The sequence below is a fragment of the Carassius gibelio genome, chromosome A18 (assembly GCF_023724105.1).
Source record: "Carassius gibelio isolate Cgi1373 ecotype wild population from Czech Republic chromosome A18, carGib1.2-hapl.c, whole genome shotgun sequence".
Classification (NCBI taxonomy): Eukaryota; Metazoa; Chordata; class Actinopteri; order Cypriniformes; family Cyprinidae; genus Carassius; species Carassius gibelio.
In genome coordinates this window covers 25,700,954-25,714,253 of record NC_068388.1, presented here as the reverse complement: position 1 = coordinate 25,714,253, position 13,300 = coordinate 25,700,954, and the positions used below count along the sequence as shown (strand labels likewise).

The window sequence follows — 13,300 nt, the reverse complement described above, 5'->3', positions numbered from 1 at the left end:
GCATCAGTTCATCTCAAGCGGGAATGTGAGGACGTGCTAGACTCGACTCGCTCTCGGGACGGCGGGCAGAGACTCCAGAGAGAGTCCTGATTGGCTACCGAACAGGAACCAAACATTAAATGATGGGAAATACTAGTTCAGCTTAACTCTGGTGAAGACGTGTCAGGCACAATATGACTATAAACCAGAGTCAGAGCGATCGGATCTACAGCACATCCATCTCATCCTCAGTTCACCATGACACACATTACACAAATAGAGCCATGCTGATGAATCCCACACCCTGGAAAACAACAGAGGATTAGAGCAGTGCACACACACACACACGCACACACACACGTACACGCACAGACACAGACACACACACACACACACACACACACAGACGTACAGACACAGACACACGCACACACACACAAACACACACACACGCACACACACACACACGTACACGAACAGACACAGACACAGAGACACACACAAACACAGATACACACACAAACACAGACAGAGTCACAGACACAAACACAGACACAGACACACGCACACACACACACACACACACACACACACACACACACACACACACACACACACACAGACACACACAGACACACACGCACATGCTGACACACACAGACCGCAGAAGACATAAATGAGCACTGTAATCTAGTCTGGAAGGCTGATTGAATCAGTTTAGAATAAACAAATCAAGAATGCTATTATTAATTATTTTATTTCTGGGAAATCAGACATTTAGAGCAGTTCATGATCAATACAAACCAATCTGATAATCGAAGTAGCAACCGTGCTGAAGCATGTGAAAGACACTCAGCATTGTGTGTTATATTCTCAGCGGTTCCCCTGAGAGCTGACCGCTCACGCTGCCCACAGATATAAGGCTCTGTCCCTCATAACATCACGAGAGCTCAGACTCTCCAAACTTCTGCTCCACCATCTGATCCACATCTTCATCCTGATGAGAGACGCCCCTGACTGAAGCATGAAGACTTCTGCATCTCAGCAGAAGGTTAATGCACCTCGCTAAACGCCCTCATCGCAACTCAGAGGAGGAAGTGTAGGTCCTCCCTGTTTCACCCACTTCCTGTCTCCATGAACCCTAGATAGGGGACGCACCCACCAAACCCACAGCGGAAGGGTTTCATTAACTCTTTGCTTTCTTGAAAAGACACTTAGGTACAGTACAAGTGAACTTTACAGTACAAGTGAACATTAATCTACATTAATGATATGCACTCATTATGAATATAAATCACTAAGTGCATATTTATGCACACAGAAACACCCCAGCGATGTCTGGAGGCGTCTAGTTCACTAACAGAGAGCAAAGCATCAGTGATTCAGCTCCATCTGCTGGATCCACAGCAGATTCAACACAACAGAGAGATTTGACCTCTTCTGCATTATACAGCCAACCATCCCATAATGCACTGCGCACGACTTCACCTTCCCTTCCTGACAAATGAACTATTGCTGCAATACAACTGATCTCTTTCTTGACCCAGAAATTAATCAGACTATTTTAGACAAAATCTACACTAAATATGAGGTTATGAAACTAGACAGTACTCATTAAAAAGCAGAATTATAATTTTCTAAATATGACATTTTATTATTATTAACAGCAGCATTTAACATAATTAAGATATAGCAATAATTTATGTTTTCACACAATATACAAAACATGTTTTTAAATGTCATTATTTTATTTGCTATCATTTCACCTTTACATATGATTAAGTAACATTTTAATAATATTACAATTCGTTTTTTAACTAAAAATGTATATATATATATATATCACACTTAGCAATTAATTATATTTCCCCACATTAAATTAATTTTATTTCTAATGTAAGCCAGAAAACAGCACTCAATGAATTAAACAAACATTGTTTTTGTTATTTATAATTTACTGTAGCATTGCATCAAATTATATTACACTACATTAATTATAATAATATATAGTAACTCATTACATATACACATTATATACAAAAATATCTATAATATGCATTTCAGTGAAAGCCAAAATACAGCCCACACCAAATTAAACAAACAACGTTATTACTTTTACAAAGATACACAGGGTGTCCGCGGGGTTGTAAAAGGTAGTAAATGAAATTAGACAAAATTAAGGGTATTAAAAAAAGTATTAAAAAGTAATAAACGTCATCTGAAGACATATTACATTTTTGAGCCCAATTTGTTTAGATACATTTTAAATTTGTGTTAAGTGCAGGCTTTTCTTCTAAGATTCGAGTGGATTTATTTATAATGTCATAACAGTGTTAGAAGAATGTTCTCTGTGGTATATTAAAATTATATTTATATAATTATATATATTATTAATTATATAATTATTAATTATTATTATTAATTAATTATTATTAATATATATTAATTATATATAATTTTATACCAAAGAAATTCTGCAAATATAACTGCAAATCTTGAGAAAAACAATTTGCGGGAATATTCTGCGAAAAGCCGCAGAAAAATCAGTAATTTTGATGTAAAAAAAATCACCTAAAAATAATTTTTTTTAATCCTGAAAACCCTGTTTGGTAAACCTATATGCTTACATAACTGTTTGTATTCAAACATATTTACAAATTTGTGATCATTTTATTATTTAGCCCACTATTGCTTTTCGGTAATAGTAGCTATAATATTGGATATATATATATATATATATATATATATATATATATATATATATATATATATATATATACGATATAGATATATTTAATAGTGAGTCACAGCTGGAGAACCAATGATCTAACTTTGACATAACAGTCCTGACATATCTATAAGATGTCTCCCTCCTCATCATCTTAGCAGCGACACAGAAAACACCAGTATTACTACACAATTAAATGTCTCCTTGCTAATTTAGACACATGCATAATCATTACTTTAACCGGTTCTTTGTGGCAAGCTTTATGTGTGCGGTCATAACGTTTATTATCCTGTAGGCTATAGCCTATTTAAGTAATTAAATTAATGTAAAGGGGCGACGCATTTACTACTTTAAAAAAAACGAGGGTCAGGAAGCAGGTCGGTACACTATTTTCTTTTTCTTTTTTTGCGGTCCGAGTTGCGGGCGGGTTAGTTGAAAACATCTGTCGGGTGCGGGTCATTTATACATTGACCCGCGCATCACTGATTCTGACCTCTGAGGGCAGTTTTGAGTCCAGTGTTGATGTTAAGTTATAATGACCTCGTTACACTGTGATGCAATATGTTATTACATTTGGAAAGAGATTGATGCAGCTTGAAATCGCGCTGGTATTAAAAAATGTTTTGAAGGTATTAAAAAGGTAGTAAAAGGTATTACATTTAACTTAATAAATTATGTATATACCCCGATACATTTATAAAAAATATAATACATGATGTATTTATTTTATTAATATTTAGTAATTAATTACATTTAGTTAAGTTTGCAAGTGTTTAGTTGTCATTTCTGATTGTCAGAGTACAATACTTGCTGAATTAAACATTATTTGTATTGTTACTTATTAATATAACAATAATAAAATATATAATATTTTATTTGCATTAATACACAGTCATTTGCACACGTTATATGAAACATTTATGCACTTTTTATTTATAATTTTTTTTTCAGAAGCCAGTATTACGGTGTTAGCACTTAAATCCAAACACGGCCAGTGTCTCAAAGTGTGGTGCAACTGCTGGTTTCATCCTGGCTCTTGACTCAAATTTCACTTTGACTGTCATTTCGATACTCAAAGCCAGACCTGAGCGATTCACTGCAGTGTATCTGAGAAATAAGGCCTTTCATGCGGTACAAACCGAACCAGTTTGAGTGAAAGAGTGAAAACTAATGACCTCCCATGACCCATCACCAGCCCTTCACTGCTCCTCTCCGGCAGGTGGCTGAGACAAAAGCACCAGAGAACGTGTGGATAAAACCCTCAACAGCAGAACAAGCCTGAACGGGGCGAGGAAACCCTGTTTGAGTCTGTGCACGCCCGGACAGGAGCAGGGTGTGTGCTGTCCCACTGCTTTAACACTTGTGTTCAGAGTCTTCACCAAAAACCTAGCATTATTACATACTATTATGCATATGATGCTCACATGGGCTGGAACATTTCAAAGCATAATAATCTGTTTAATAACAATGTTAAATGACAAATAAACCGAATCATTTGAAAAATGTACAGATATACTAAGATTTGGAAAAGGAATCCTTTGCAAACTTTACCTCACAAATGACCCAGAAATAAGAGTTTTCCATAATTTTGGATTACTCTCATAAAATCTCATCCAAACACATTAGAAAAAAGCAGATGGCAACTGTTACTAAGGTATGATTGGAAGGCGGGGCTTAGAGAAGAGTCAATAAGCTGTATTTGCTAAAGATTATATATACACACAAACACACACATTTATTTAGTTATTTATTTAGTTATTTTACTTGGGCTAGAAGCCACCACCTGACATGACACTCTAGTAACCCAGTAAAAATAAATAAATACAAACCACACACACACACACACACACACACACTTGCATGCATCAATGCATAAATAAATGCATTAAAGCTAAAATAAATAAATGCATTAATGCTTAAAGAAAAAATGCTTTATTGCATTAATGAATAAGTAAAAGCATTAAAAATACATCAATAAAATAAAGAGGATAAAGTGAATTTATTTAATGTATTAGTAGATACATAAATGCATTAATGCATAAACATATAAATGAATGTATGAATGCATAAATCCATAAATAAATAAATAAATTGCATCTCAAAGCAAAGGCAATGATCTAAAGCAATTTGCATACAAATACAAACCAATCGAACTGGTTTTGGAAAGGCCAAGGTGAGATCTGATGATCTAGAACAAATTCAAGTGAGCTTAAAATAACTTAGCAGATATTTATAAACTACTATGCTTAACTGAAACATGTCTTTGCTTTGAAATAATCTGTATTACAATTAAATGTGACTTGACTCGAAGTTAAGCCAAAAAACTGTTAATGATACTATACAGATTTCTGGTTTCTAACATTAGGCTAAGTAAGCAATCACACCACCAGAAACATTAACATTAGCAACCCATGCTTAATTGTACCTATATAACTACATGAGGGTAAGAAAATGACCAAATTTTCATTTTTGGGTGAACGATCCCTTTAACATAAAATGAATGAGGCACGACAAACACCTCAACCAATAAAACGATCAGCTTTCTGTCCGAACAGAAGTGCAGTACGTGCATTTGAATGTTTCATCAGCAAAAGAACATCACAACAACATGAAGGAAGCGCTAGGAAAAATGCATCGTCTAGCCCTGAGAAGCGGCTGATCCCTGAACAGCTCAGAAGTGATTTTACAGGAGATTATTTGGTTCGATCTTATCCGCTCAGACTGCGAGAAGGCTACTACAGGTCAACAACGTGCACAGACGTCTCTGCCCTTTACACACAGCAACGGTAATCTTACCGCAAACGGTCCTGGACACGGAGTATGGTTTACTCCAGGTACAGAATGCCTCCAAGGTCTTTTGGTAAGAATGACTGTACATAGAGTAGGCCAGGATTTATCTGTACAAGTACATGAACTCTCTGTCATTTAGTTGACACTTATCCAGAGAAATTGAAACGGACACCAATTACATGAACAACTCCCTATTCGTAGATCTACAACCTTTCAGTTTCCAGACCCAAAATTTAACTTACATGCACAAAATGTTGCAGAACCTACACAGGTTTCAGCAAAAAAAAAAAAAAAAAAACGTACAAATATGCAGCTTTCAGTTGAGATGACCAATAAAATTTAGACAACTGTTACTCCTTTACACACAAAAAAATGAGTTTCCATTAAAAAAGCCTAATTTTCATTCAGTTTCTTGCACAATATTATGTTACAACTTCAAAACCACAATATCATGCGGCAAAATGTGATGCCTTTGAATGTAAGCATCACATAAACAGCTTCATGTGTGGGTTTTCTAACTCGGTAGGTTTGCTCTGTAGCGCGCCCGGTAAGGTTTTGCATTTGTGAGAGTGAACCACTCCGGGACGAATTCTTTGAAATTACATTTTGACAAAAGAAGCATAAACTTAAGGAAGTTAAATAGCACGTTGCATCAGCAGATGTGTTTTTATATCACTTTTGCATGCGTTAACACTATTGGGTAGGTTTAGGGTTGGGTTTGGTGTAGGGAGTACGTTATTTACCAACACGAGAGAGCATTAACCTTTCTGACATTCACTGCATTTTGGACTCTGAACCGCTGCAATATGTGCCTGAAACAATGTGACCATTTATTGAACACTTCACTTTGAACATTTTGCATCAAAAAGTGAAATAAGATACGCAATGCTGTCCTGCAAAAAAGAAATGAGAAAAAAAATGTCACCACAAGTACTTAATTCCAATGAGCCTGGGTTGTGCAGAACAGGAGGAAACACTATAAATACTGCAGTCATGTAGATTTCTCGCACACACACACACACACACACACACACAACGTTATCTGTGAGGTATAGGGGAAGACTGATATCACACTAAATAATCCAACTAAAGCTCATTCCTGCTCCACACCAGGAAAAGACAAGCTTCAGTTGGAATCCCTCTCTCTCAAGCAAGCTTCATTTGCATTTCCTCAATGCATTCAATTATGCAAACCCTAAAAAGGTGATGTACGCCATTCCAGGTGTTTTGCAAACACATGCCTTTCCCAAAACCCTTTTGTGCTCCAAAGACGAGTCAGTGAACCCAAATGAGCAGAATTTGTGTTTCTGATTGGCTAACACACGTTTGCGATTTCAGTGATAGCAGTCAGGTTCTTGGGACATTTTATGCATTGCACATTAATTTCAGACTCGCTGAACACGCAAGGACGAGAACAGCCAAAGAAACAAATGGAGGAAGGGGAAAAGATGTAAGGAAGAAAGCGACGCCCTTGCACACGCAGCGATTGAGGATGCAATGTAGGTCATCAGAAACAGTAGGAACTGAAAAACACGTTAGAGGAAGAGAAAGGAAAGACAAATGCAAAGATAAGTGCTTCCACATCAAACTTTTGGTCGCCACAATTCAGCTTGTTTGGTTGGTATGAAAGGTTTCTTGTAAAGAGAGTCTGGTAGATCCAACTGGACAAAATCCCTTGCATACACGACTGAATCTTACTCTGAGTGACTAAATAACGTCTATCGTCAGCCATTGGCTAATACATTCTTAGCTCTTACTCACCACTGTGTGTGTGAGAGGCTAATTATAGATATGTTTTCACCCACTGAACGCTTCAGTTTCGCTCTCGAGTCTGAAACATATCTGTACTATTTCAGTTCAGCTCAATGGATGCGAAGCGCACCTGTATTTGACGCACCGTCACCGCCAGCGGATCCCTAATATATCTGTACATAGACGGATCTGCTGATAGACGCTGCTTTCAAGCACTCTCGTGTGATTCTGTGTGAGCACTCGGTGAAGAGCATGAAGCATTGAGCACTGAAGCCAATCACAGACGTATCTGTTGAGCACGTGAAAACAATGACCAATCAGCACTGGTTAATAATCTGCTCAACAGTGATCAAATCTTAGATGGAAATGGATGTTTTTAAAATTTCAGTACCGAATGGTATCACAGTCGGTACTTTTGACAACACTGGTCCGAACTGTCCTGAGCGCGTTCTCAACAGCCGGTGCGTGAGGCGTCTTCATCTTCTTCTTGCTTTATGGCGGATTGTAGACTTACAAGTGCATTACCGCCACCTATCTCTCAAGGGGACCACTGACACTTCTAGTTGAGATTGTAGATAGAGTGTTTACAATGTTTGGGATATCACGCTCCAACTTTATGTTTCAAACTGTTTGGTGTTGAATATTCATTCAATTATGGTGAAAACCAAGCATATTTGCATGTTGAAAAAGTTAAAAAAAATATATATTATATTACTAAAATAACTTTAGTAAATAACGTAAACTTGTCCGACTGCTTCATTTCCCCTTTAAGAAGTTGTGCCATTTTACAAAATAAGCTGATTTGATATATATACATATATATATGAATGTGCATTTATGTAAAATAGTATATCAGTCTGCCCTAAAAAACAATTACTAGCCAATGATAATTATATCGCTGAGGTGAGCTTAGAGGAATGCAAACAGCAAGGCGGAAACCATCTAAGGTTAATAATAATTATTATTATTATTAGTATTATTACAAAAAAAAAAGACTAAACATGATTAAAATGAAAAAAGTGAAAGACTGAAAATGAAAAATAAATATTACCGTTTTAATAAAAGTACTACAATATTACAGTATTTTAAAAGCTGCATTTCACTGTAAAATAAATTGAGCACTTTTGAAAAACAACTTTTTTTTTTTTATTACATTAAATTCATGGTTGTCTTAAATTATTCATTATTCAAATTTCACATTTCTCATTATAAATATGGGGAAACGTTCGGCTCATATTGCGTTCCCAAATGCATGTTAAAGTGACGCATTTCATGTGAAGCAGCATTCACTGAGAACGCTTTAAGACGCTGAAAACATCAGATCACGAGCTGCTCGTGTGTAAATGAACACAGTGATGTGCTTTACTCTAAAACACAACATGCATATATTTAAATGAAATCACAGCCGATGCATCTTGACAATCGCACTAAACCATAAAGTGATTCTTGATTTAATCCTGGAGCTTCAGACCAAGCAATCAAAACTAAGTGTGACAACAGTCTGATTTAAACACACGAGGCCTGATCTATAGATAGCAGCTTCCTGTTTAAAGGACAACAACAAGCTCTTAGCATGCACTTTGTGATTTTGAGAAGGATAACAAGAAAGTCAAATCAGACATCCTCATTTGTCATTTCCTTCACCGGCGTCTCCAGCATCCTTCTTTAATCTCTCTCGGTCTCTTTGTAGTTGGCTGGGATCTATAAAAAGCGCGAGGCCTGCAGGGAGACCCGATCCGTGTTCCTCTCCTCATCCTCCGTGCCCCGGCAGAGAGGACACATGTTCCCGACCCAGCGGCCGCGGGCCGTAGCGGTGACGACACACTCCTGACGTCAGACCCGAGGACCAGTGACTCACACGAGAGAGATGAGACAGCGCTTCTCTGGCTGTGAGCCAGGTTTATTCATCCAGAACGACTCCATAAGAGACGCTGCACTGGAGATATAATGCTCTGGATGTGAGTGCGTTTGGTTCTTCAAGTGATCGTTCTCTCAAAAACATAATTCCCATTTATTTATTCACTCACCCTCAATTGTGCAAACCTACTGACTTTCAAATGAAATGAATTTTGCTCAATGCAATTAAAGTATATTTGGGTCTAAATCGAAGAAGACATTTCTCAATTCTAGCTCATAAAATTACTGAAAATTACTGAAAATGTTTTGTTGAGAACATCTCATTTTGCCCTTAAGAAGAAAATTAGAGATTTGTCTTTTTTTATTTTATTTGTGTGAATACAAAATATTTTTACTTTATTAAATAGCAGTTGAGAATATTTTTATTCTTAAGATTTTTCACAAACAAAAAAACAAGCAAACACTAAAGTGCTTAACATAAAATCAACTCAAATGTGGAAATGTGTTTTGATTGGATATCATTCTGGGCTGTTTCTCCCACAAAGCTGTTGTTTGACTTCACAACTCTCAGTATATATTCATACAGACAAATTCTATGGTGCATTTGGAGATTGGAGAAAAGGTCAATAGATAATCTCTTTCATTTGACTGAAAAAAAAACAAAAAAAAAACAGAATTAACATTAAATAAAGTCATACAGGTTTGGCGAGTAAACAACGACACTTACTTTATTTAATGCATCTCTAGAAGCCTACAGCACAACGGCGGAGAGACTGACTGATGAAGGGACATCTAGAGTAAAAACCTTGCAAACCCTTTAACAGCTGCATCAAAACTACCTCCGAAAATATAAATGATAAAAACAGACTCAACCCACACCTGACAGAGGCCTTCACCACAACCACAGATAACCGAGGCACATTCGGTTATTTCTTCTTCTAGTTTCGAGAAAAGGAAGCACAAGGTTACATTTTCTGCAGCAGAAACAGGAAGTGAAACATCATACATCATGATAGTTTCCTTCATATGCTGTCGACGTGTGCATCAGAACAAGTTTACTTTCACTTTCAATTCTTTCGAAAGAGACAAACTATACACACTTTACAAAGCCACTGCTTAAGGTGAGCGCTGATGTAACCTATGCTTCCTGCTTTATCAAATAGACCACAAAACAGACTGATCTTCTCTGTCTACCTCTTGAACCAGTTCATTCACATCACCAGCCTCTGTTTGCAGAAGCCATCGCACCCAAAACCAACTCTGTTCACTTCAGAGAAACAAGAAGCAACCCTCTAATCCTGTAAATGTAGATTGAACATTTACTACTTTACAGGTAAATCTATCCAACCAATGCCAATACTGCACAGATATGTCAGTCTACTACCACCTAATGTCCCTATGACTATGGCTATCTAGAAAATATGAACACAATAACAGAAATTATCAGTCACCCTTCAGATGACGATGTGGGTTGACGCAGGAATGTAAAAGCTGTTGCCATATACGCCAGAAAGTACTGCGCTTTCTAGTACAATGAGCTCAGCACCGCGCGCCACGAGAAATATAATATTATCTCAGTCCAGAGCAATGCAGAAAAACCTACCATCAGAGTATGTTTTAGTCAGTTCCTGTTCGTTTTAAAGGAATGCTTCACCAAAGAGTTTGTTGCGAATGTGCTCCAAAACTTTGATGAGTTTGTTTCTTAGAAATGTAGCATTGCACCAGTGTCTCATCAACGGATGCTCTGCAGTGAATGGGTGCCGTCAGAATGAGAGTCTGATAGAAACGTCACAATAATCCACAGCACTCCAGTCCATCAGTGAACATCTGGAGAAGACACAAGATGAAACGCATCCAACATTAAGAGTCTATAATCCATAATAACTATTCCTTCAGTGAAAAAGTGCATCAGAATCCAGACACATATCTGTTTAGAGCGATTTAAACGCTGCTTGATCTGTGCAGATTCCTCTCCTGATTCAGACCAGAACACTTTTTCACTGGAGGAAGTGTTATTATGGATTATAGACTCTGTATTTGAGTTAAAATCATCTTAATGCTGGATGTGTTTCAGGTTTTGTCTTCTCCAGATGTTCACTGATGGACTGGAGTGCTGTGGATTATTGGGATGTTTTTATCAGACTCTCATTCTGACGGCACCCATTCACTGCAGAGCATCCATTGATGAGACACTGATGCAGTGCTACATTTCTACAAACCTGATGAAGAAACAAACTCCTCTACATCATGAACACATTTGCAGAAAATAATAATAATAATAATATTTTTTGGGTGAACTATTCCTTTTTGTATTCCTTCAACTAATCCCCTAATAGCACATACAATCACCTACCAATCATGGCTGTTATGTGAACAAAAGCCTTCTGGTACATTCATAGGGTCTTCACAAAACCAAGATGAAGAGCTCCACTCCGGTCTACTTTTATAGCATCTCTTTTAAACGTTTCGAGGAAAGGCTTTGCTGGAAGCACACAGCCAAATCAAGAACGATGGTGAAAACCCTTCACTGATGGTTTCCCTCACTTAATAACACGGCATTATTTAAATACTCTAATTCAGTGGTTTAAGGCTCACTGCAATGAAAGAATTGCTCGAATCAACTGCGCGCTCCATCTTTTGTTGTTGTTGTTTAAGGTCAGCACCGAAACTAAAACAAGCCTTGGCCACTGGACGCCTCCACAGATGTCACACTCTCTGCAGGGGTCCAAAACTAGCACACCATTAATCTGATGTTCTCATACTGTCCTCCCGGTGAACGTCCTTATTCGATCACCGTAGATGGACACGCTGATTAGGAAGGGGATGAAGACATGAAGCAGAATCAGGCATGAGTTTCTGTTCACTCTGAACATGTTTTAAAGGAAGCAGACGTCAGCACCTTGACAGAAACCTCAACCGCTTCTATTAATCGCTCAGTCAGACCATGCAATTTATTTGGCAATAATTTGTATGACACACACCAGTAAGCCAATTTGACTTCAAGTTAGTCACCAATCAGGTTTAACGTCCGGGAGATCAGTCAGACACAGGTGTGTTTGTCAAATGGTGCAAATAATTCTGACAGATCAAACAACTATTTGCCAACATCTATTCCAGTTTGCAAAGTAGGCACTAGTTGCGATTTATTGTTCACCACTAGTGTGTTTTCCAGTTGTTACTAGTAACATTAATCTGAGCATAATCAAAGTAGCAACTAGAAGTAGTCACAAGATATTATTATATGCTATAATTTTATATTAGGCGTATTTATGTGTCTGTTTGTTTAAAGATATATTTGCATGCATGTTTTTATGTTTTACATGCATTTTAAAAAAATGCATGTAAAACAAATGCATTTTTGTAAATTAGTCCATAGAATTTAAAGACACCCAAAGCATTTGCAACTAGCAAAATAACGATGAAATAATAGATGATACTTGTTTATTTATCAAGTGAGACACATGTAAAACTATTGGAACATTAAATTACTAATAACCAGAAAACATGTATGTATTTGTCTCTAATGGAGTTATGTTAAAGATCGCTTCATCTGCTGTGTGCAAACATTTAATAGAGGTCTGCAAGATCAAAATCAATCATAAACATCTTCTAAACGTCTATTTGACATCTGATAGGAAAACGTCCTGTTGTGTTGCAGATGAGCAAACGCTGTCAGGGTTCTGAACGATTTTCTAGTAGTTACAAATACTAGCAACAACTAATCGACACTTCATAATGTTTGCGTATATATAGCAGGTGCTAGATTTAAAGAAGGCAGTGTTAAAACGGACTGCCTGAATCACAGATGATGATGATGATGATGATGATGATGATGGTGGTGGTGGTGGCACGCGATCAGATCAGACGCGCGTGCACCAGAGACAGGATTGCGTTACAGTTACTGTAAGTGCTACATGTTAAACTGCATGTAAAAGCGATAGACAGCCCGCGGATGGAGGTGTATTTCCTTGATGAGGAGCTCGGATGAAGCAGGGCATTTTTGCCGACAATTTGCACAACAAATCTGACTCTGTGCGTCAAGTTATTCGCCGCGCAGGAGCATCGGTCAATTAGGACAATGATCTCGAAACGTAACGTTACTCACCCCATCAACCAGTCCATGATGACTGAAAGAGATAAATCCACGCAGAGCTGCCGTGCCCCTCTTGTTCTCCTTCTCTCAGTGTGTGTCGG

The 13,300-nt window shown here is 37.5% G+C and overlaps 1 protein-coding gene and 1 long non-coding RNA gene across 2 annotated transcripts in view; both read right to left on the bottom strand.

The window, feature by feature from the left end:
• Nucleotides 1-13,300, bottom strand: part of LOC127933810 (MOB kinase activator 2) — a 37,846-nt gene that overhangs the window by 24,380 nt on the left and 166 nt on the right. Inside the window, exon 1 of the mRNA XM_052530823.1 lies at nt 13,212-13,300. This exon is cut by the window's right edge and continues 166 nt beyond it. Coding sequence (XP_052386783.1) covers nt 13,212-13,228 — 17 coding nt within the window. The 5' untranslated portion in view covers nt 13,229-13,300. The remainder of the gene's footprint in view (nt 1-13,211) is intronic.
• Nucleotides 8,346-10,922, bottom strand: LOC127933815 (uncharacterized). The gene is made up of 3 exons (XR_008147570.1): nt 9,986-10,922; nt 9,834-9,898; nt 8,346-9,754 (listed from the first exon to the last, which is right to left on the bottom strand). It is a non-coding gene; the product is annotated as an uncharacterized LOC127933815 (long non-coding RNA).